This window comes from Egretta garzetta, unplaced genomic scaffold (genome assembly GCF_000687185.1).
Source record: "Egretta garzetta isolate BGI_Z169 unplaced genomic scaffold, ASM68718v1 scaffold23, whole genome shotgun sequence".
NCBI classification, from domain to species: Eukaryota; Metazoa; Chordata; class Aves; order Pelecaniformes; family Ardeidae; genus Egretta; species Egretta garzetta.
This window is the reverse complement of record NW_009259237.1, coordinates 3,453,252-3,475,271: the sequence shown is the minus strand read 5'-3', so window position 1 is coordinate 3,475,271 and position 22,020 is coordinate 3,453,252. Positions and strand designations below refer to the sequence as shown.

Sequence of the window (22,020 nt, the reverse complement as noted above, 5' to 3'; positions counted from 1 at the left end):
CGCCAGCGTCCCCGCAGGCTGCTCCTCCCCGCAGGCTTTCAGGCGCCGATCCGGCAGGGGCAAGGCCCCGGCGAGGGCCGGGACTGGGGCTCCTTGGCACCTGAGGGGTGGCGTTCACTGGGAAGGCTCTGCAGCTGCACCCCAACCTGGAGAGGGGGCTCTGTAACCCTCACCTCCTATGTTGGCTTCTCATATGAAAAACAGAGCCCTCGAAGCTAAAAGCTATGTAATGGAAATACAACCTTTTACAGGGATTGCCGTCTCTTACAACAGAGTTCCCCTAAATCAATGCTCAAAAAATCCATTCAATGTACTGTGCTGCTATAATCCCTGTAAGAGGTGCTTTCCACTTGCATTTTGCAATGGAGAAGGTGTTTAACAACAACCTTCGGGCATGGTCTGCTTGTAGCCAACACCAGTCCTTGCACTTGCCCCACTCTGCTGAATTTTGCTCATATTCACACAGAATTCTTCAGAACTCGAGCTGACTTGTTCCTGCTGCAAAATTGTAAGCTACCTGAAGAAACCAACAATTCATAGGCCAGGGTTCGCGTGGCGAGTAACTGCCAGGCAGCAGCAAAAGAAAATACGCAGAAGCATGAAATAAAGAATGGGAGAGGAACTCTGCTCTGTGACCTGACTACGTTGTTTCGCTGCTCTGTGCCTTAACAGAGGTAAGCACTGCTCTGAGCTGGCAGCCCGTCACAGGTACCACTGCCCTCCCTTCCGGGAAGGAAAGCACGAGTCCTCGCTCTGCTGCTACTGGCCAATGCCACTTCTCTGGTTTTCTGGCACTGATCTCAAAAGTATGTACCGTGATAACACAAAGTATTTGGCTAATGCACCTGGAGGGTCTGCTTCCACCACAAGTGCTTGGGAAAGAGAGGAATGCAGGGCAGCGAGAAGAGGGGAAAGGAGGAGGATCATAAAATACATGGAGCTTGAAGTTAATGTTTGTTGTAACAAATCAGTGCACTGTTATTAAGAAACGTGCATGCTAACCCCCTTTTTTGGTTGGCCAAATCATCCACTAGAAGTTGGGAGAAAACTGCAGCTACTCATGTACAGCTGGCTCTGATGCGGTGTGTGAAAGCTGCAGGGCAATCACAGGGAAAGATTGGTTTCAGAAAGTCTGGAGTGTGTAAATTAAGAAAACCAGAAAAGTCATCCTCTAGCTCTTTATGTTTTTATACCCAAGGGTCACAGACTTCTACTACAAAACATGTGATGAAAGAATCAGAAGCTTCTTTCACAGACTGCCCATTTGACAAGGAACAATACTTATTTTTGGCTCCAGATTAACGGATAAAACCCCATTTTAGACATTATCATTGATAAGCTGTTGAATTTCAAGGAACTTCCTCCAGGTTACGCAGACTGAAAAAGTTTTTTAATGTAAACTGGAACAAAATATTTTCCCATTTTCAGTCCCCTATTGGTGCTCCCTTCTGCTTAGACTCCAGCAGAATTAGTGGGAGAAGGCAGGGAAGCTCACCTGGCCTTTCCTTCTCCTGTCAGGAATAGAGAAAAGGCTAAAGCCTTCAAGGCACTCTTCCAAATACTGTCATTAGTGGCTATGGGCATTCATCCTTCCCATCTCCTTTTTGCCTACCCGTACACTTGCCCTCCTTAGAGAAAAGGTCTCCTGCATCTGCTCTCTAAAATGGGTTTTCTGGGACTCTTCGTCCTGTTTATTTTAATTTCCTCATCTCTTCCCCTTGGTCATTTTACCCTCCCTCCAAAAAAAAAATCACTGAGATTTAGAAGAGTTACCTGCATTGTATTAAATCTGCACAGAAAATAAGACTCCATTCCTTAGGAAAACAAACCAAACCAAACATTTTATTTTATGTTGTTTGTTAACTAAAATATCCTGTTCTCCCAGCTCAGGATTTGAAAGACTGAAACTTCTACACTATGCACAACTTAAACTGATTTGCAAGGTGGCTGTACTGGCAGCCGGTTGAAATGCCAGCCACAGGAATGATACTGGCAGCAAGACCAGCTTTATTGCCCACACAGATAATTCTGATTCTCACTGTACTGTATTTGACTCTGCCACTGAGATCATGCAGGGGTAGACCTTAATATCTGAGAGACTAGTTTAGAGCATTTCCCTCTAAAACGAGGTTCGACTGACCATTACTGTCACTTATCTCCCAGTAGGACTTCTCTCCATGGTCAGGAGCATCCTCTCTCATGTTGGAGGCCTGATTTTGCACTTTTGGCATCTTCAGAATCCCCACCGTAGCAGTCTGGGTGTGCAAGAGATGCAACACTGTGATGGGATCCTGCACTGGCCAGATTCTTGGTCAAAAATCTGGTTTAAATCTGCCATGTGAGCACACCAGAGGCATGGTAAGGGCTCTCAATCTTAAACCATTATTCAAACACTAAGTAGGACAACGTGCTGCTTAAATAGAGAAAATTCAAATCTGCAGAATGAGGCAAAGCAAAACAAAAAAGCACTTGAACACAAGCATCCCCTGGCCTGTTGTGTCCTTGCATTGGGGAGAGGGGAGCAACTGCAGTCCTGCAGTCTTGCTCTGAATCCAGCCAGTGTCTTTCTGAATTACATCCAGCTGTAGACAGTCCCCGAGGGTCCCTTGGAAAATTTCCTTTCCCTCACCTCTGAGACTTGGCCGTGTATTTCCTCCCAGCTCCTATGCAGTTTGTACTCCTGCTCCTCGTAGGACCTTCTGTCTCTCCTCAGGCTATGTACTAGTTAGCCAAAAGTAACTAAATTACATAAGAAGCTCTTTTTATTCTTATTATAAAAACTACTCAAATTTTCCGATGCAGACATTCACCTGGCAGAAAAGACTTTGGAAATACTAATGGAAAATTTACTGTAAAAATTGGTCACTTTACACTTAAACCAGCATTGATAAATTGGTACCAGTATTTTTCTACTGTGGTTCGTCCCTCTATATTTTGAGTTTTTATACTGCTGTCCAGGCAGGATCTGAATTTAGCACTGTCAGTGAGGGCATTTACAACTTCTGTTATCCTAGCCGAAAAGAAATAATGTTAGGTTAATAAACCCTCCTTTTATTACATGAAAATTACATAACTGTTGTGAGTACAGGTCAAGATATTTTCCCCTGGTTTTACAGTACAATAGATGAAAAATCTATTCTAGCAGGGGCAGATACAGTCCAAATATGAACTGGGGGAAAAGGAAGGATGCTGGAGCTGTGATGACAGCATGTGCTAGGGGAGCATCACCCCTTCCTTCAGGCCTCCAGCCCAGGCTGGGTGTCAAAAGAAGAGCTAAATACTCTGACTGCTGCACAGTGCTTGAGCTTCTATCCTGCTTTGGGAGACGCAGTTGGCAAGAGACCTGATCATCTGGGGCTGCCATGAGGCAACAGCAGAGCAACACTGAGAACATGGTACCATACTAGGAAGTCTTGACCTTCCAATGTCATGACATGAAGCAGGGGACAGGGTCTAATGCTGAGTGACTATGGTCACCACAGGCTCTGCTTAGTAAATCCTTACCTAGATATATGATTACACTACAAGTTTCAGCTGACTTCCTAATTATCTAGAAAGTTTCCATATTATACATGCCACCACAAAACCAGAAAAAACAGGAAATGCTGATTTATCAGTGCACAAATTTTTTTAAGTTCAGCTTGATCTGTTTTTCTGCTGAGTATTCCCTCAAATTTTTGGAAGTTAGAGCACTGTTGGCTGAGATGCTCTGTGACCTTCTTCACTTGGATGGGAGAGCATTGGCTAGGCAGAGAACAACAGATAGAGTTTGAAGGTATATGAGCAAAAGTATTTTACACATTGTAGAATCAGCTGGCAGACCAAAGTATTTCTATAGTTTCCTATGTGAAAATGTGTTAATACTGTTGGGGTTTTTTTCATTGAATTACTATACATAGATCCCTAGCATTTAATCACTGAAGGAGATGCATGTGCTGCCCTTGTTTGATACAATGGCCACAAGCCTTTATCTTGGAATTAAGATTACAAGGTCCTTTCAAAGTAACAGATTGAAGAAAAACATCTGCCTTTGGCATTTCATCATGAAACAATCTTGAGTAATTTTTCCCTCAAGCATTAAATGTATACTGATGTATTAATCTTTTGGATCTTAAAATAAAAGCATCATTTTCCCAAAGCCTGCTTGAACTAAATTATTATAAAAGACAAGAATGGTAAGGCATTACATTGCCTCATTACTCTCCCCATTGACTTTCACGTCAGAGTAAGAAAATCTAGTATAGACAAAATGTGCCCATCAAGGATCAGGAAGTCTAAGACAGTTTCTCCGGCTATGGATTGATCTTCACAAAATTTTATAATTTGGCGGTGTGTATTTCTTTCACAATTCCTTAGTGTAGACTGTCATTGTTTCGTTTTAATCAATCTGGCCATCTGTATTTATAATTTGCTGCCGCAGAAACTATTATCTCATAAAAATGTATTAAAACAGCACTATCAAAACTGCTTGGAAGACTTCTTTTTAGTGGGGTTTTTGGTTTGTTGGGTTTTTTTAAGAATCAGTGGCCAATGTGATGATCTCTGTAATGTTTCTCTAATACCTCTGGCAGCTTGAAAGAATCAATTTTTTTATATTGCAACATATTGTTTTGCTTCAATAAAAGTAGACTTCTCAATGATTGTCAGTCTGTTTGCTCATGTATTGGGATTTTTGCTAACCCATGGCCATGAAGGCACAGTTTACACCTGTCTGTGTGTCCTTTGCATAATGCCCGGCACCATGACTCCTTTTATGTTTTTCTAAGAGTTGTGTGCCCTTGTACTACATAAAAAACGTGCTGTGTGATGTGAGTGTAGTTCAGTCATGGCTGACTGCCAGGTGTAAGAGATAAGCCACTATCCTGTATTTTCTTTTTTTATAACTGTTACTAGTTAGTATGATAGATGGACATTTTTGTTGATTCTAAGTAAGTTTTACAGAAAGTGCGGTAGTGAAATTTTACAACATTGGGTTTAGGATGTGAATGTAGTAAGTATCACTGCAGCCGTAACCCCAAAAGCATTACCAATGTTACTGCGGACACATCTGAAAACAAAATTCCTTCACATTACTCATGATATATTTCCTCAGCATTTCTCATTTTCAAAGGCACAGCCTTTTTCAAGAAAGAGGAGTGGCACACTGACTGTATTTTGAAAGGCAAAACTAAAGGTGTTTTGCACCATCTTCTGGAGTAGAAGCTGATGAAGTTCCCGTATTGTGTGACAGAAAATTTCATCTAGCCTGCACGTATGAACACATGACCAATTGTACAATGGGAAAGCTTTACTTCTCATGCAAGTTCCCTGTGGTACCACAAATTTACCTGAACCCTTGCAATATATCGTACAGTTGTAATACGGAACATGTTTACAAATCTTTTCTTTCATTACTGTCTGCAGAATATACTCTCCACCCAGTGCGTAACAAATCCCCAAACAAGCTTATAATATGCTTATGTAAATATTTTCTCAAAAGATTAATGCCTTTAGGTTTTTGCAGATTATGATTCATATCTTCACACTGATTTAAAGTCAGATTTTCTACTTTTTTGGTAAGGAAATCCTCTTTAATTATTTACTGTTTATGTGGAAAGTATTTTCCACTCTGAAATATGGCACTAAAATTTTAAGCCACTGGTTTATCAAGATCTGCATTTTGTTGATGATGAAGAAATTGGTTTCTCTTAGACAGACATACTAGGTTACCTGAAATTAGTTCTTTCAGGCTTTGCATGGGCAACATTTCCTTTTTCTGCTTGAAACAATCCTATCCTCCTTGCCAGGAAAGAGAGACCTGCTGCTTCTGATGCTGCCCTCTAATGATAGAAACCACCGCTTCTTCAGCTTTTCCTTTCTTACACTGTTTGGTTGTGTGGCAACCGTCAGTCTAAGAGGGACGAGTGACAACGAGGTTGCCATGGAGCCATGTCTGCCACCACCATGAACACAGTGGTGCCGCCATTCCTGGCTGAAAGTCGTCAGTGTTCCTATCCCAAAGTGACTCCCAGGGTTAGCCCTCAGTGCCAACAGCAGAAGATGAGACACATGACTTCCTACTTGCACAAACCACTCCTCTCCTTTGCATCTGACTGGAAATTTAACCCAGCTGGCTCCTGGCTTCAGTTTAAAACTAAAGTGATAAGCAACTGGCCATCAGATTATCTACTCACAGCTTATGTCCTGTGACTGCAGCACCATTTCAGTTTGGTCAGACCGCTTATGCTACCCAGTGTCCAAAGCCCACTCCCATGAGCAAGCTCTAACCTGGCAGCTTAGGAAGGAACAGAGGGGATTGTGCAGTAACATGCTAGAGGACAGAGACGATAAAAACCAAGAGCTTGTGAATCAGGGAATTCAATTATCTTTTGAACTGTAAAAAAATGGGTATTTTACACAACCGCTCTCTCCCCAAAAGACAAAATACAGCCTTTCTCCCAGGCGGTGGAAACTGTGCCAAAAGTACAAAGTGCACTAAGGATGTTACACGCCTCTTTGCCTTTTAATGAATCAACTAACTACCATTTATTTTTAAAATGGGTCATATTTACAGGCATTTTTCAAAGACTACCGGTTTGATAAGAGTGAGACAGTTCACTGCAGAGACCTCAGCCCTCACTTCCAGAGCGCATACCTGTCCGCTCGGTGCCCCGGGCTGGCAGCCTCCCTGCAGAAGGCACGCTGGGCACAGGCGTTTGCGGAGTGACTTGGATGCCTGCATGAAAATGAGGCTCAATCAGATTCAACTTGGGCAACAAAAATAATATCCACACTCACCATCCTCTGCTGCCCAGCCTCTAAATTCAAATATCATTGTTTGTTTTTAACTTCACAGTCACAAATGTAGATGTGATTTCTAAGAAATGGGTATTTGCTGTCTCAAAAACGCTCTTTTGCTGAACTACTCTTCAGTTCTGTACAAGTTTAAGCTATTCCGCAAGCAGCTTCACTTGGTTTCCATCAGCATTAGCAGTGCTAATGTAATTTGTGCTAAGGAGATTCAGAAAGGAAGCTCAGAGAACGTGTGTGGATTAATTGTGTGCGTGTGTGTGGTATTTCCAAGCATCCCGTGTTTCAGGTGGCATCTGTCTGCATCCTTGAAAATAAAAAGGCTCATACAATTTCACTAATGTGGTGCTACAGCTGTGCCATTTTTCCCCCCTTAAGCCCTGACAGGCGTCTTTGTTTGTTTGTATGCAGGGGCTCTGTTTGAACTGTTGCCTGGTGTCCTTGCTTTTTATGCTGGCAGGAAAGGTGATGGTTTTGTTTTGTTTTGATTTTCAGAAGATGTAGTAACTTTTTTGCTACTATTACTGTTGACAGCAACAACTCTTCTAGTCCAGGCTGGCATCGTATGACGGCCAGAGATAAAGAATTCCGCTTCAGAAAATAACGTAGTTTTCTACTGAGTTCCAGAACTGGGGAGATGCCAAACAGCAGCAAAGCGCAGGCTTCGCTCTGGGATGCTTCACGGTGTAGCAGGCAGCCTGCTCTCCTCCAGCCCCAGCTCCCTTCTCAGTGAAAACATTTAGGGGTTTATACTGAATATCAGCAGGTATAAACCAGAATGAAACATGACACAGAAGTGCTAATTTAGGACCTGACTTTGTGTGTTGTTTTACTTTCTGCTAATTGCATGTTTTAACCGTGAGGCACCCCTTTCGTGATACTGCCCTTCCCCTTTTGCGTTCTGTGGAGCAGGGGCAGAAAACCAGTAACATCTTCTGCTTTCCCAAGACTGAAAAGAGGTCATTTTCACATATCTCCAAATATATAAACAAAAGAGAAGGAGAAACCTCTCCAGGTTCAGGTTTCTTTCTGAAATCACATCTTAGGGCGTTTCAGTACCCTCCACTAGCTCATCGGTGGCTCCGAGCTGTGCACAGCTCCCTCGCTGTGTGAGGTTTTCCCAGTTTCACTTTTCTGCCGTAAGTATGGGAAAGCAAATCTGAGTCACACCACAAAGCGGGCCTGATGACAGGCTGACTAATGGTGCTTTGACAACACCCAATAGATTTTACAGAGATTAAGGTCTCGTCAGAAATTTGTCAGCAGTAGTTTAGGAAATACTTACTGAAGATTTGCAGAGTTAACAACTCTGTGGGTGTTTGCTGTTTGGCTATCTACATAAACAAACAGCTGGCGCAGCTGGAATAAAATCAGGAAAGTTGTTTCTAATTTAGACTCCTTGGGCATGTCTCTGCTCCAGGCACAGAAATGACTGTGCTGGAGCATACTGGTACCCCGGCTAATTTTAAACCACCTAGCTCAGTACCGGAGGAAGCCACCTACAGCAGCACAGAGCTCATCATGGATTCATTTACCCGGCTTTTTGGCTCGAATATTTGTGCCAACAGGATTAACTAAACCCTTTTAAAATCAGAAAAAGGAGATACAAAGGACTTGATTCAGCAACAGCCTGATTCAAAGAGAAAATTCACAGTTGCTCACACTAGGAGCTGTGACAGGCTACGCAGATGAAGACAAGAAGCTTAAATTTGCTGTGGTGGACAAGGAGGAGGAGGCAGGGAGCCAGTAAATGCAGTGGCTGCTGTGGGGAAAGGTCTGGCCTTCACTGTGAATCCTTTATGTCATTGCAAATGGAAAATGTCACATGGAAAAGAAGGAGACTCCTATTAATAAACAGTCACTGGGGTGATGTGCAGTAGAAGAGGAGGAGGGATTGTGTCTGGACTTGTTTATCTGCAAAGAGCTTTATGTGCCACGAGAGCTCTGACTTACTGCTTCTGGAAGACTTCTCTAACTTTAGTGTCAAAGTTCAGGGACCTTTCCAACAGCCCCAGCGCTAGCTGGCAGAACTACCGCTTTGTTTGCAACAGTTTCTTATCAACAGTGACTTGTTTTATGCATGTCGCTCTTGCTCATTAGGGGCTGCTCAGACCAGCAGGACAGGCAGTCGCCCCAGGCAATCAAATGCCCTCTGTATCGTAACTTCTGGCTAAGAGGAAGAACATAGTCCCACTAATTTACCCTATTGACCTAACCCTAATCTTAGATTTGTAATTCTCACAAGCTTGAGAGTCAGCAAGATCAAAAAGTGCAATAAACAAAAGTATAAACTATGAAATTAAAACATCCAGTAAACATCAAGCCTCCACCCTGAGCCGCGCTGCTTGCTGAGATCACAATCTGTCAGAAGAGGACTTGCTGAGAAAAGCAGTTTCTTGCAAAAGACTGCTGCTTTGTCCAGAAGACTTAGGGCCACAGCTGAGGCATGGATCGGGGCTAGGTCCTCAAAAAACTAAAGTGAGGACTAAAGAGCTGTACGTTAAGAAGCATCCTAAAGCTATGCCAGCTGAGCCCAAGGGGGACAATGGTAGAAAATGTATCCGACTATTAACTGGAGAGAAGCACGGTCCCTACAGTGCACTGAAGAAAGAGTGAGGAATGCCATTGCTACAGCACAGTGCAAGCCTGCCAGACTCTAATGAGACAGGCTGACTAACGGGGGAAGGATATGGGAGATGTTTAGCAGGAGCAGGCCTCGACCTTGGAACTGAGCCCAAATTCTGTAGCGGAGAGTAATAATGAGAAAGGCAAGATCAAAGGAGACAGCTCTAACAAAGAGGCAAAAGAGATAGGTAAAGACACGCGAGCACTTACCAAGTACTTGGATTCTCAGTCCTTTGCTTTGGGCTTGACCTCCTGTTCTCCCAACTCTCTCTCTCCCCCGTTGTCTTTGTAAGCCCAAGCCTGGTGAGCAGGGACATCCTGTAGCTGAGCCGGTGCGGCACGCTGTATACAGTACGCCTGCTTGATACATTCACAGCCATTATGCATGGGTAATTTTTATTACCCAGGGGCATTTCTCTTTTACATATCCCTAGCTACAATTTTACTGAAATCATTTTCTTTTTTATTGGCCTCTTACATTGTTAGAGTGCCCGTGATTTCCCCAAGGTTAGATGATGAATGACAACACATCATACAAAGACAAAATACAGGCATTTGCCAACTATAAAATGGATTTTTTTCATTTGATATGTTTCCTTTTCTTGTGCAACAATGATAAGCAACCTTGATGGGATGAACAGTACAAATAGAAGTTTAACAAGCTCTCTTCTGAACACAGGATCACACAAAAAATAGATTCAGTAAAGATACTGGATTTCTACTAACATGATGGACCTTCAGAAAATGGATTAACCATTTTAAAGACAATTTCAGATATAATCAGCTAGGTTCAGTTCTGCAATTTGTTGTGCCTGCACAGCCAGCTGGGTCCCTGAGAGGTTCCAGTGACTTCAGCAAAATCAGTGAGAATGTAGAGACACATAACCTTTAATCTCTACACTATCAAACACCGGCTCAACTCCTCAGCAGCTTAGGGGTCTCCTTCCCTCCCTTCCTCTTCCCCAGAGCACGCAGCGCAGACGCCCTGCCGGTCACCCAGGAGCAGGCAGCATGCCTCCTTCCCTCCCACCCTCCCCTCTCCTTGCAAGCATTTGATAGCAGCAATAGCTCCCGGCCAACCCCATGCAGGAGGCAGCTTTTGTACAGACAGTATCTTCTGTTCAAACAGGCATTCCCAGCCGCTCCTGGGGAAGAGAACATGAATATCATTGCTTTTCTGGCTGAAGCTATGTGATCTTAGCCAAGAATCAATCTGACCAATAGGTCTTTCCTTAAAAAGCCAGGAAAGAAGTAGCAAGCAATGCGTGGGTGTCCACAGGCAGGTGCCTGGTGTGAGAGTGCTGCTGTACCTGCGGATGAAAGAGGCTCAGGGATGTTCCATGGAAAGACAGTATTGATCCAAATGTCTGAACAAACGTTTCCTCTCAAACACATGCAGACTGTACAAGCAGCAGTGATTTGGCCTTAAAAAAAATTTAAAGTCAGGTTAGAAAAATAAAGTAAAAGAGAGAAGATTTATGCTATTTTAATACATTAAATACATCCCAAAAATCCAATTATCAAAATCTCCAAGTGAACATTGTGAGGCTCACTGGCTGAAGGTGAATATTTTGGTGGCAAAATGGTAGTATATAGGAATATCAAGTGCCCCAAACACTACAGAAATACTTCAAATCAAATACTATACATCCACCTATCCACACAACACTGGAGGGAGAGCAGGTAGCCAATTTTACCTTGCTTTATTCAGTCCTTGTTGTCCAAACAGGCATGCCAAGGGTGACGAGGTGCCACCTCGGTTACTGCTATCCCCCTTTTTCAAGACCTAATTCAAAACTCAGTGAAGTTCACTGAAAGACTCCAACCGATCCAAGGCTTTGGTTGACCCTTGTGCCCTAATTTCTTCTATTACCAGCATGGGAAAACAGAGATTCTACTGGTTTGTTTTTGTTTTTTTTTTTTTTAAAAAAAAGTTTAAAAAAAAAAAAATTTACCAGAAGAGAAAACCCCAGCAGAAAGAATTTCAAAGCATCAAATGTGACTAACAAGGTTTTGAAGAGAAGGTCTAAGCAGAAAGCATAAATAACATGTAACCCAAAAAGAGCTTAGAAATAAGTTATGTGCCTGAACTTCTGAACTCAGTCTTTCTACTCTACTATCATATATGGAAATGATCAACTGATGGACTTGAAATCTGCATTTCAAATTTTGCAAATGAGATGAAATTAGAGAAAACATCCAAACCATTTCTAATACAATGGAGGTGTTAGATTGATTATACTCTTGGATTAGCAGGTGGTAATTGGAGATACACAAAGACTTTAAAGTCTCAAGCAAAGAACCTGCAGAAGGAATAGCTATTATTTGGAAAGGCACTGGAGCAATCTACCTCATAAAAGAGATAAAACCTACAGCGTAATATTGTTAAGGTTTTCAGCCAATGTACATATGAAATGAAAAATAGAGAATCGGATTGCTTAAGGAATAACAAAGAGATAAAAGGACCGACAGTTTTATTGTGTGAGGCACTGGTTAGATGCCACAGAGACTTCAATCACTGAAATGAAAAAATATCTTCACCAGTAAGGAGCAGAGAAAGAGTAACGTAATTAAGGGTGTACTCAGACATGCAGTGTCAAACCCCTGCTATCCCTTGGACGAGCCAGCACTAAATCAGGCCATTCCACACAGGGAGTCGAGGCTAAGGCGTATGACTGCCCACGTACAGCCAGCTTGAAGAGCACATGCAACCAGCCAGCACAACTCACTCACCCAGGAGCCATAACCCAGGGTTGCACCCATCTTGCAAATGCAGGATTCATGACTGTGTGCCTTGCAGTATTTGTGCTCTTCATGAAGACCATATGTGGTATCAGGTTAGCACAAAATGTATATCGAAGTATACAAATACTGTGTAACTCTCTTGCCAAGTTTTTTTTCAGACGGATTGCAAATGGGAATCCCCAGCATTTCATCATTAGGTGGCAAGTGAAAAGAATCCAAATGTAGTAGCTATAAAATCTCATGACTGATCTAACATTTCTGTGCTTGAAGTAGGCTTTTATATCCAAAGTTCTGCCAATCATATATAAATTGCTGAAAAAACTACGAAAGTCAAAACTAAGGGTTTAAAAATGCAGAGTTTTTCTTGAGCAATCATAATATTGATAAACAGATGGGCTGGGTGATACAAACGCACAAGCCTCCCCATACCAGGTGCAAGATTTCTGTTCTCGCCTACACGTACATAACCATGGTTGACTCTCTCACCCATGTTCCTTTGATTAAAACTATTTATTCGTGATTTTCTAAAATCTTCATAAAAGCAGTGTATATGTGGAAAAGTGAAATGATCACAGTGTTTGCAACAGCTACCGCCTTGTGTAGCCCCTGGAACAATCAGTACTGGTCATAGTATGATCCGCTGCTACTGTGACAGACCTGTGCTGTGAAAGCTTAAAGAAAGGCAATGTTGGACTGGTTCTCAGAGCCAACGAGAAACAGATGACACTCACCCTCACCAGATTTTTTTTAATCTACAAAATAGAGTCCTTTTGTTCACATGCAGCAATGATTAAGCCAGATCGTACTCTAACACCATGGATGTCTTTACACTAGTTAATGGAGGGGTGCGTGCACATGTACACACAGCCTTGCTTTATTTATTTCCAAGGTCCAGTAGCTGGAGCTCTGTGGGGCACTCCCCAGAAGAGAGAGCTCCAGATCATCCCAGCATGGGTCAGGGAGTGGTCAGGCACTGGGTACACACAGCTGGCACCGCAGCAGCCTCCCGGGGAACTCCTCATCTGCCCAGGGCTGAGCCCACCTGTCGTGACAACGGTCATGACATACTGCTCAGAACTATGAAAAGTGCAATGAAAAGACCTCCTGCATCAAATGAACTACCTCAATTCACTCTAGGGCCTCAAAGCATTTTGGAGATGGAGTTGAAAAAAACCAAAGCTTGTTTTTACAAAAACTTCAAATTTTTAGTCCTAGCAGATTTGCCACCAAGTCTTATAATAAAAACCACAACCCCTCCAAATCTTAGTTGATTGAAAATGATGCTTATTTTCAGTGCTGCCTTCTTGCTGAGTTTCCGTTTAAATGTAGCCTTAATACAATTTTCCCCCATAAAACAAACTGACAGTCTGGAAAATAGGGAACCTCCTCACCCTGCTTTATTGCTTAAACCAGACCTTCTGGAGACAGTTCTTACTTTGTTAGAAAAACCATGTTAACGGTGACAAATAAGGCTGAGATCAATGTTTTATTAAGGACAGACTCCTGTTACAACCTGCACAGATTATTTTAAACCACAGCCTTTGTGTCTAAATTACAATTTTCATTTGAGTGGTATTTTTGGATAGCAAAAGGGATTTGTTCTCAGTGTGTGGAATCCCTGTCGGGGTACCAAAAATACAGCAGGAGCTGTTGAGAAAGTATGCATTCTTATATTAAAGCTATTATTCTGACCAGAGCTCGCATATGCAGCATAGTGCATATGCTTGTAGCTATCTTTATTTCCATTTAGATACGTGCTGTAGCAAAAGCAGCTTTGTCCTTGTAGCCACTGCAGTAGCATTGAAGAACTTTTAAAACAGGAGCAGCCAGAAAGGGTTTAATTATTCTTACCTAGGCTGCATGTTCACACATTTCTCTCTTGAGAAAACAAAAATTCTGCACATACAGTTGTTTGCAAACTAATGCTTTAGATACATTTCTGAGTAGAAGTTAATTTGCTTGCACATTTACAGTGAATTTATAGCCAAACCTAAGTTTAGATGTCTCTGAACAAAAGCAGCATGCTTGAGACATCTGTATCTGAAATGATAGCAAATACTGGATTATGTGCACTTCTGCCAGATCAGAGGGCAAGTTGTTACGGCAGTCTGCTCAGTAGGAAGCCATTTAAGATAACATTGTACCGAAAAGCAGCATAGGTTTCGGAGTGTAAAACCAATAGATATTTACATTTGGACTTATTTATAAAATGCATCTAGATTACATCCAAAATATTAAGCATGGGTAACTGCTCATACAATTGCCAACATCAAGCCTCCGTTCCCCTGATGCAACTGCATGACTTTCCTGAAGGGGCCCGCTGGAGGAGACCTGCCCACAGAGCAGCTCACAGTTTATTTTGGGAGATGGACAAAAAACTGGGCTCTGCAAAAAATTCATTGTCCTCAGGGACAGAACACTTCATTGTGTGTGTTGTACTGCTGCACAGGTACCGAAACAGTGGAAAAGGCACAAATAAGGGAGACAAAAGGACATGGGGGGCTTGGGAACGACTGCTTTGAAGTGAACCGGGGCAGTTGCACAGGGGTACATGGGGCCTTGAATCCTTCCTCAGCTGCGGACAGCTTTGGAGCTGAAGGCCGAGCTGGAGCATCTCCTGGGCTGAACTCCTCCTTCCACCAGTGACACAGGGAGACTTCTGCTCAAAACACGCACAAAACGTGGGGGAGCAAGGCTGCAGGAGGCCGTTTGCTCTGTGTGCAGACAGTACCGGCGCAGCGTCCTGCTACAGAGCTTAGTGCGTGCGCAAAACTTGATTTGAACTTGGAAGTGCCAAAACATCACTTCAGATTTTAGGACTATAATTTTAAAAGCCTGTTTGAGAATTCTATCAGAATATGGAAATTACATGCATAAACTTAGTTTCTCTGCAGAAGTGACACATGCTCCAAAAGCTTCCTATTGACATGTTTTCTGTGCTGAATTCTCTCTTGAACTTGAAAAAATTAGAGCTCCTAACTACAAGTTTCTGACTTCCATTCTGCTATAGATACTATATTTGTGCAGATTATCATAAAAGAAAATTAACATTTTCAAAAACCAGAAAGGCTGTATTAAGGTCATGCAATGGGTATTTATAGACCTATTACTCTTCAGTCCCTGGTAAATAACTATGGTGTAACAATCACCAAAAATAATCACATATTGTGACATTATCGCACTCCTACTAGTTACAGTGTGGAAAGTGAATAACAACATGGTTAAAAATTTCTCTGTGGAAGCTCTGAAGAGAGGCCAGAAGGACAGAGGAGGACGATGAAACACAGATCTGAAAGCACAGCACATCCCGCTGTCTCCCTGCGTGAAGATTAGTGGCCCACCATGCCCCAGTGGAATTGCTTCACAGTTTTACGCTGCACTAGGAGGAAGAGAGCAAAGAAAATTAGGGAAGAAAGTGCCACTTGGATTTGTATAGCAGCAAATAATATATCCCAAAAAATTCATGAATTCAGGCTATAATTCCGCCTTAGATTATGATCGTGTGAATAAATAGTTCCTTCTGGTCTCTCATGGATTTAAGACACCTCCAGCCAGACTCTCAGAGGAACGAGATGCTCACCGTGGGCAGTGAGGGGGTGTTTCCAGCTCTGCTAGTTATATTCTTCATGAGCTGCTTCTCCTTCCACACCACCCCCCACCCCCATTTTCTCTCCTTCCTTGCGCATACGCATACAAGACGACAAACTTTCTTCATTCTTCCTCCATGATACTGCATCATTTTGCTACTTCTGTGGAAAGATGGAGCCAAGAGGCCAACAGTTTAGCTTCATTCCACAGCACAGAGATAGGGAAAAATGATAAATTTATGGCAAATCACGAAGCGTTATCCTGCAAACTGAAGAAGGTGCAAAGCAGAGCCATCTGGCAGTCTCTCCTTCCTCCCTCTGAATCGCTGTCACATTTCAAGATCTGCCTGTGTTTTCCATCAAAAATTGGGAACCCATAGGCCACGGGCTGGGAAATATCTATAGAGTAGGTGGAACGGGGGGGGGCAGGAAACTTGGATCCTTACTTGATACTTTCTTTTGTGTTGATTTACTTCCAATCTGCTGCTTCCACTTCTCCTAGGAGAGGGAGAGGAGCTGGCAGCCTGCAGGTAGGCAGTCAGTCGGCCACAACCACCAATGCTGAAGTAGCCAGGAGGCAGGACCAAACCTCGCAATTCCCTAGAGGTCCTTCCCGCAATTTCCTGGAGGTCCTTCATTTCTGCAAGGTCACAAGACCAATGCAGTCAGTCTATGGCAGGAGACCTCTCCTCTGGGGAAAAAGCATCCTTCCCCCCACCTCCAAAAAAGCTGCAGCTATGCTGACATTTGGCTCCATATTACAGTGTTTGAGTGAACAAGCTTCTGCAGAGACTGAGAGGAGCGTGAGCACAAATTCAGCTCTTTTGATGAAAAGAGAATTTTTCTCTGTGTAGGTATGTGATTGTTTAGGCTCCGTCTGACAGAGTTCATGGATAAGCATGGGTACCCATGACAACGCACTGCACACAGGCCTGGGTGTTCTGCGTGGGGATAGATGGGTTAGGACATCCACAATGAGGAGGATCTTCCAAATGAGGGATGACAGCAAATCACTTCCATCCGTGATGCAAAAGAAAACCTTGCCATTTCATTCTACATACTTGATCTCCTCTAAGTACCTTCCCATTTGTCCTATAAATAAATAATAGTTTTACTTTGAGTATGCTGTTCTAGAAGGTAAGTGGAAAAGGCTTGTTACCAAGCATGAAAAAAGTATTGGCTATAGGAACATCAACAAGGCAGCATTTGCACAGCCCAGCAAACTCTGGGAAAGAAAAGAAAATGGAAAAATGATACCTAGAATGGCTCCAAGTTTACTTGGTTTGCTGTTCTTGTTCTGTCTGCTCATTTCTGTTACCAATACAAAATTCTTGAATCTTTAGGCATAAAATACTGGCTTAACTAGCAAAGCAAAATTACACTGTAATCACAGTCCTGACCCAATTATTTCACTCCACTGGGAAATCATTCCCTTCCATAGGTGAGGTCTGCAACGTAGAGTGGTAGTTCGGAGTGAAGAAACCACATGACGACATGATTATGCCCTTTTTTTTTTTTCTTTTTCTATGCATGCAACCACCAGAAGAACTGTTGTGATACGTCCTTTGGATAGGTCCTTGTGAGGATACAGTACACAGAGGCATGTACTTCCATGCATTGGCTTATGAGTCACGGAGGACTTCATTAATATCTTAGTTCCACATCTCTTCCATAGAAGGACCACTTTTTTTTTTTTTTTTTTTTTAAAAAAAAAAACCAAAAATTTTTTTTCCAAAAAAAAAGCAAAGCAAAATTACACTGTAATCACAGTCCTGACCCAATTATTTCACTCCACTGGGAAATCATTCCCTTCCATAGGTGAGGTCTGCAACGTAGAGTGGTAGTTCGGAGTGAAGAAACCACATGACGACATGATTATGCCCTTTTTTTTTTTTCTTTTTCTATGCATGCAACCACCAGAAGAACTGTTGTGATACGTCCTTTGGATAGGTCCTTGTGAGGATACAGTACACAGAGGCATGTACTTCCATGCATTGGCTTATGAGTCACGGAGGACTTCATTAATATCTTAGTTCCACATCTCTTCCATAGAAGGACCACTTTTTTTTTTTTTTTTTTTTTTTTTAAAAACAGAAACCATAAATTCTTGTTCCAAATAGAATGCTTAAGTGGGACTTGCTCTCATGTCAGAGACTGCATCAAAACATAAAAAGACAGAATGTGTCCTTTAAATGCTATGGAAATATTGCCCCTGACAAAGGTGCACAAAATGCCACAGAATGCAGAATACACTTACGTCTCTTTTACTCATACTGAGATCTTTGAATAGTTCTACTGAGTATCACCAGTTATTTGATTGGGGCAGTATTTACTGCAACATATTCATGCTAATTTTCAGGCAACTGCCTCAGTCCTATTTATGATGTAAGTTCTTTCTCTTTTTAAGCCATTCATGCAGGCTTTTCATTTAAGTAGAAGAAAATCTATAATGGATTCAATATGTAATGCAAAGATTAGCTTTGAAAATAGACTTATTTCTGCCTAAGTCATCAAATATTACATGTACATGAGTCTGAGAAAGCCAAGTGAAATAAGAAGCTGCCTCTGAAGATGATACTGTTGGTGCTGGGTATTAGAGAGATTTTCCATTTGTTCAAAGTCTCCTTTCTACTTCTGTACTTAGATCTTCCTTCCCAAGCCTGTATATCCTCCCTTTCCATATCCTGCAGCCTTTTTGCCAACTCTGCTGCCTGACATCTCCTCTTTTTGGCGATCTTGTGTCCTCCATCATGCTCGTCTAAGGCGTGGGAGATATAGGACGTGGCCTTCCGATATTTCTGCAGCATCAAAACTGGTAAAAAATTAAAACCTTCCATCCTCATTCGGTAAAGCTTCCACTCAAGTTAATGGTTAAAGAGTCAATGAGTGGTTTTGCCTGATTTGGCTTTAAGTGCTGTGTATATTAAAATGGAAAGGAAAGCAAGGAGATGCTGTCAGTTAGCATCCCCATATTTGGGTACAAAATTAAGAATCAAAGTCTTTTCTCAAATTAGAGCAGACGTGAACTCTTAAGAATAGGGCAGAACCTACCAGCAAAATGTACAAATGAGTTCTGAAAAGCTATTTCTATTAATAATGAGCCATCAATCCATCTGGACAAGATTTTTTATGTTCTCAGGGACATTTACAGGCTAATAATTAAATCAAAATGGGTAACAAGGAGATGAAGGAACAGAAATCTTCAAGGCATCAGCTACAGTAAATGGAAGCAAATGGGAAGATATTCACAGAAATTATTTTTCAGCAAGCAGTTTGCTATGAAGGATCTGCCAAGGGCATAAGGTAAAATTAAACACTTCAGGAGTAAAACCAACAGTGACATACATCCATTTGGTTGTCTAGCAATGCATAGCCAAAATGAGCAAACAAATTCATGAGGAACCTGAGCAGCTTAATAATTTGGCCTACAGAATTTCAAGGCCAAGACAACATGCACTGGTGAGCCAAGGTAACACTAATTAAGTGTCGTTCTCTGACATACTACTACAGAGGACTAAAAAATTGCTCGATTCATAGTTGACAAATAATTGATCTGACAACTTTTTTGATTTATTTTGAATAAGGTGTATAATGATTCACATTCCTCCTTCCCATCTTTATTTTCAGCTTATAGAGCTGCATAAATGACTGGTGAATATATTCATCGAACATTTTACTGGATCAATTTTTCAAAAATGCTTATAGACATCCAATGTTTTTTTGTTTTCATTCTCTTGCTCATGTCATGCCACTACGTTGAAAGTTGCAGATGACCAGGAGCACAGGAACCCGAGTCTTGGGCAGCCCTTGGCCTTCTTGGTTACAAACAGCAGCAGCAAGCTATGTTAGCAGCTAGGAGAGGACTTACAGCACTGGTGGCAACCCTGACTCCATCCATCAGGACCATTCCCCTTTTACCCTAGGAGTACCCAAACCGCTGCAATTATCGTGCAAACAAGAGAAAGTCTATTTACATGCTGCCAGCGCCTGAAGTATTCCAGTGACTGAAATCTTAGGATGCATTTATTTTTAATGTTACTCTGCATAAAGTCAGAACCATTCAAATTCTTTCTGTAAAAATATTTCAGTAAAGGCTTTGCCGGTAAGATGAGAAGATGCCTGTTGTTCAATCCCCCCCATCTTTGCTGTATTTTTCTGATGCATTCAGTTCCTTTGCTACTGGCTCAGTAAAGCAGAGCATGATGCTGCTAGTTGTTTAAATGTATTTGGGGGAAAAAAGCAAACCCCCTACAAACCCATAACTAACAGGATTGTTGTAAGCCTTGAGGAGCTGCAGGATTGCCTCTGTGTGTAGGTGGCCTGAGCACATGGCAGACACAGCAAAGTACCGGAAACCTAAATACTACCACAGAGATGAGGATCAAACTCAGTTCAAATGTAAGCAAATGTAACTACATCCAAATCAGTAGCTGCGCCTGCTTTTCCCAGTATGGTTTTCTGCCAAATGCATGTACCAGCAGCATGTCCCCGCAGCCAAGGCTGGCCAGCCTTCCAGAAGGCCCTGCTGGCCAACAAGGAGGGACTGTGCTGGGAAGCTCACTTAGCCAAAACCTGCCGTTTTACAAACATTGTTGTTTAGCAGTAGTTATTGCTTCTGTTCACAGTGGGCTAGGAGGTCTGTACTGCTTGGGAAAGGCTCAAAATGATGAATTCCTATGCAAGTGACATGTTCGCATGACATGCTTGCATGTCACCTTTCCTCTGCAGGGAGCAAGGCAAGGACCAGATCAGAAGCTGGAACTTCAGTAATGGGTGAGGTCCCCTGAGATTCCCCTCTGAATCCCTAGCACAGCAGGTACTACAAGTGGAAGCTTGCAGGATGTGGAAAATCAAACAGCAGTACAAACCTTATCAAAGCCCAGCTCAAAATTGGTGAAGATTGTGCCATGCTCTTTCTTTAAAGCCTTCTGTTCTGCATGGCAGAGATTACAGTGACGCTGGGTCAAATCCTGAAGTGGATCAAAGCTCAGAGCGACTGTTCTCACACATACACCTTACTTCAAATAGAGAAATCTGAGAAGGCGAACAAGTGATAAAATATATGCCAAATGCCAAAATTCATCCCCCAGCTACTGCTGAGCCAGAGGCACAGATTAACTTGCCATGACACGCAGGGAGCAACAGCTTCACTAGAACAAGCAATCCAACTTTAGTGTTTGATATTGCTTAATCATAATGAAAGATGTTTGGCCTGTCTACCACATGTCCCCCAATCAGAGATTCTTCACACTTTTACAGCAGGCCTACTCATCTTTCTTCCTAAAACAAATAATCTCTCAGTCTCATTGTAAACCACCGGTGACACTCAGTATTCTGATCACTCCGCCTAAGTCCACCTGGTATATAGTGTTTTGAATCCAAGTGCTGTTATAGCTATGCATTTTCACTAGCTCCATGGTACAACACAATAGGTCTATTCAGTAAGAAGTAAATCTAAATTCCAATCCTCGACTGATGAGGTTTATATAGGTTTCTTTTTTTTTTTTTCCCCCAGACTGTTATGCATCTTGAAACCACATCTGTCAAAACATGTTAACTAAACAATGGGATACTTAAACACTCGCTGCAATATCAAGAAGCTTTTTCTTCCTCACATTTCACTGGTTACAAACCTTTTTGATCTTAAACAGTGACAAAGGATCATTGAAAAAGTCCCCACTGTCTGATAATGTCTGGAAAACACTATTTATCCGAGACAGTTTATCAATGTGTCATTTAGCTCAAGCAGATTATAAAAAAGGGATGAAACACAGCAGCTCCAGAGGGACTTTCAGAAATCCTGACAACACCCCCACTTGGCTCCTGGCTTGTCTGCCCCCACATCCCTGCAAAAAAAGATCTTACCAAAATTTTTTACTCTGCTGATGCGCGGATGGAGCTGTGCAATGCACCCTTTGCTTGGCAGTGGATGAAATCCCTGACCCCGCTTCCCCTGAGCGCATGAGGTGCGATCCCAGACCAAGAGAGATCAAGAAGCACACAGCACTTCAACAGCAAAGGGGAGCAAAGGGTACCTTCAGCAAAGGGTACCTTCAGTACCTAAAGGGGGCCTATAGGAAAGATAGGGAAAATCTTTTTAGTAGGGCCAGCAGTGACAGGATAAGGGGTAATGGTTTTAAACTAAAGCAGGGTAGGTTTAGACTAGATATAAGGAAGAAATTCTTTACAATGAGGGTGGTGAAACACTGGAACAGGTTGCCCAGAGAGGTAGTGGAGGCCCCATCCCCGGGAAAATTCAAGGCCAGGGTGGGAC

The 22,020-nt window shown here is 42.3% G+C and overlaps 1 protein-coding gene across 1 annotated transcript in view; it reads right to left on the bottom strand.

Moving 5' to 3' along the window:
* Nucleotides 1–18,589, bottom strand: part of PEPD (peptidase D) — a 159,495-nt gene extending 140,906 nt beyond the window's left edge. The window contains exon 1 of the mRNA XM_035891534.1: nt 18,387–18,589. Coding sequence (XP_035747427.1) covers nt 18,387–18,589 — 203 coding nt within the window. The remainder of the gene's footprint in view (nt 1–18,386) is intronic.
* Between the last annotated feature and the right edge of the window lie 3,431 nt (nt 18,590–22,020).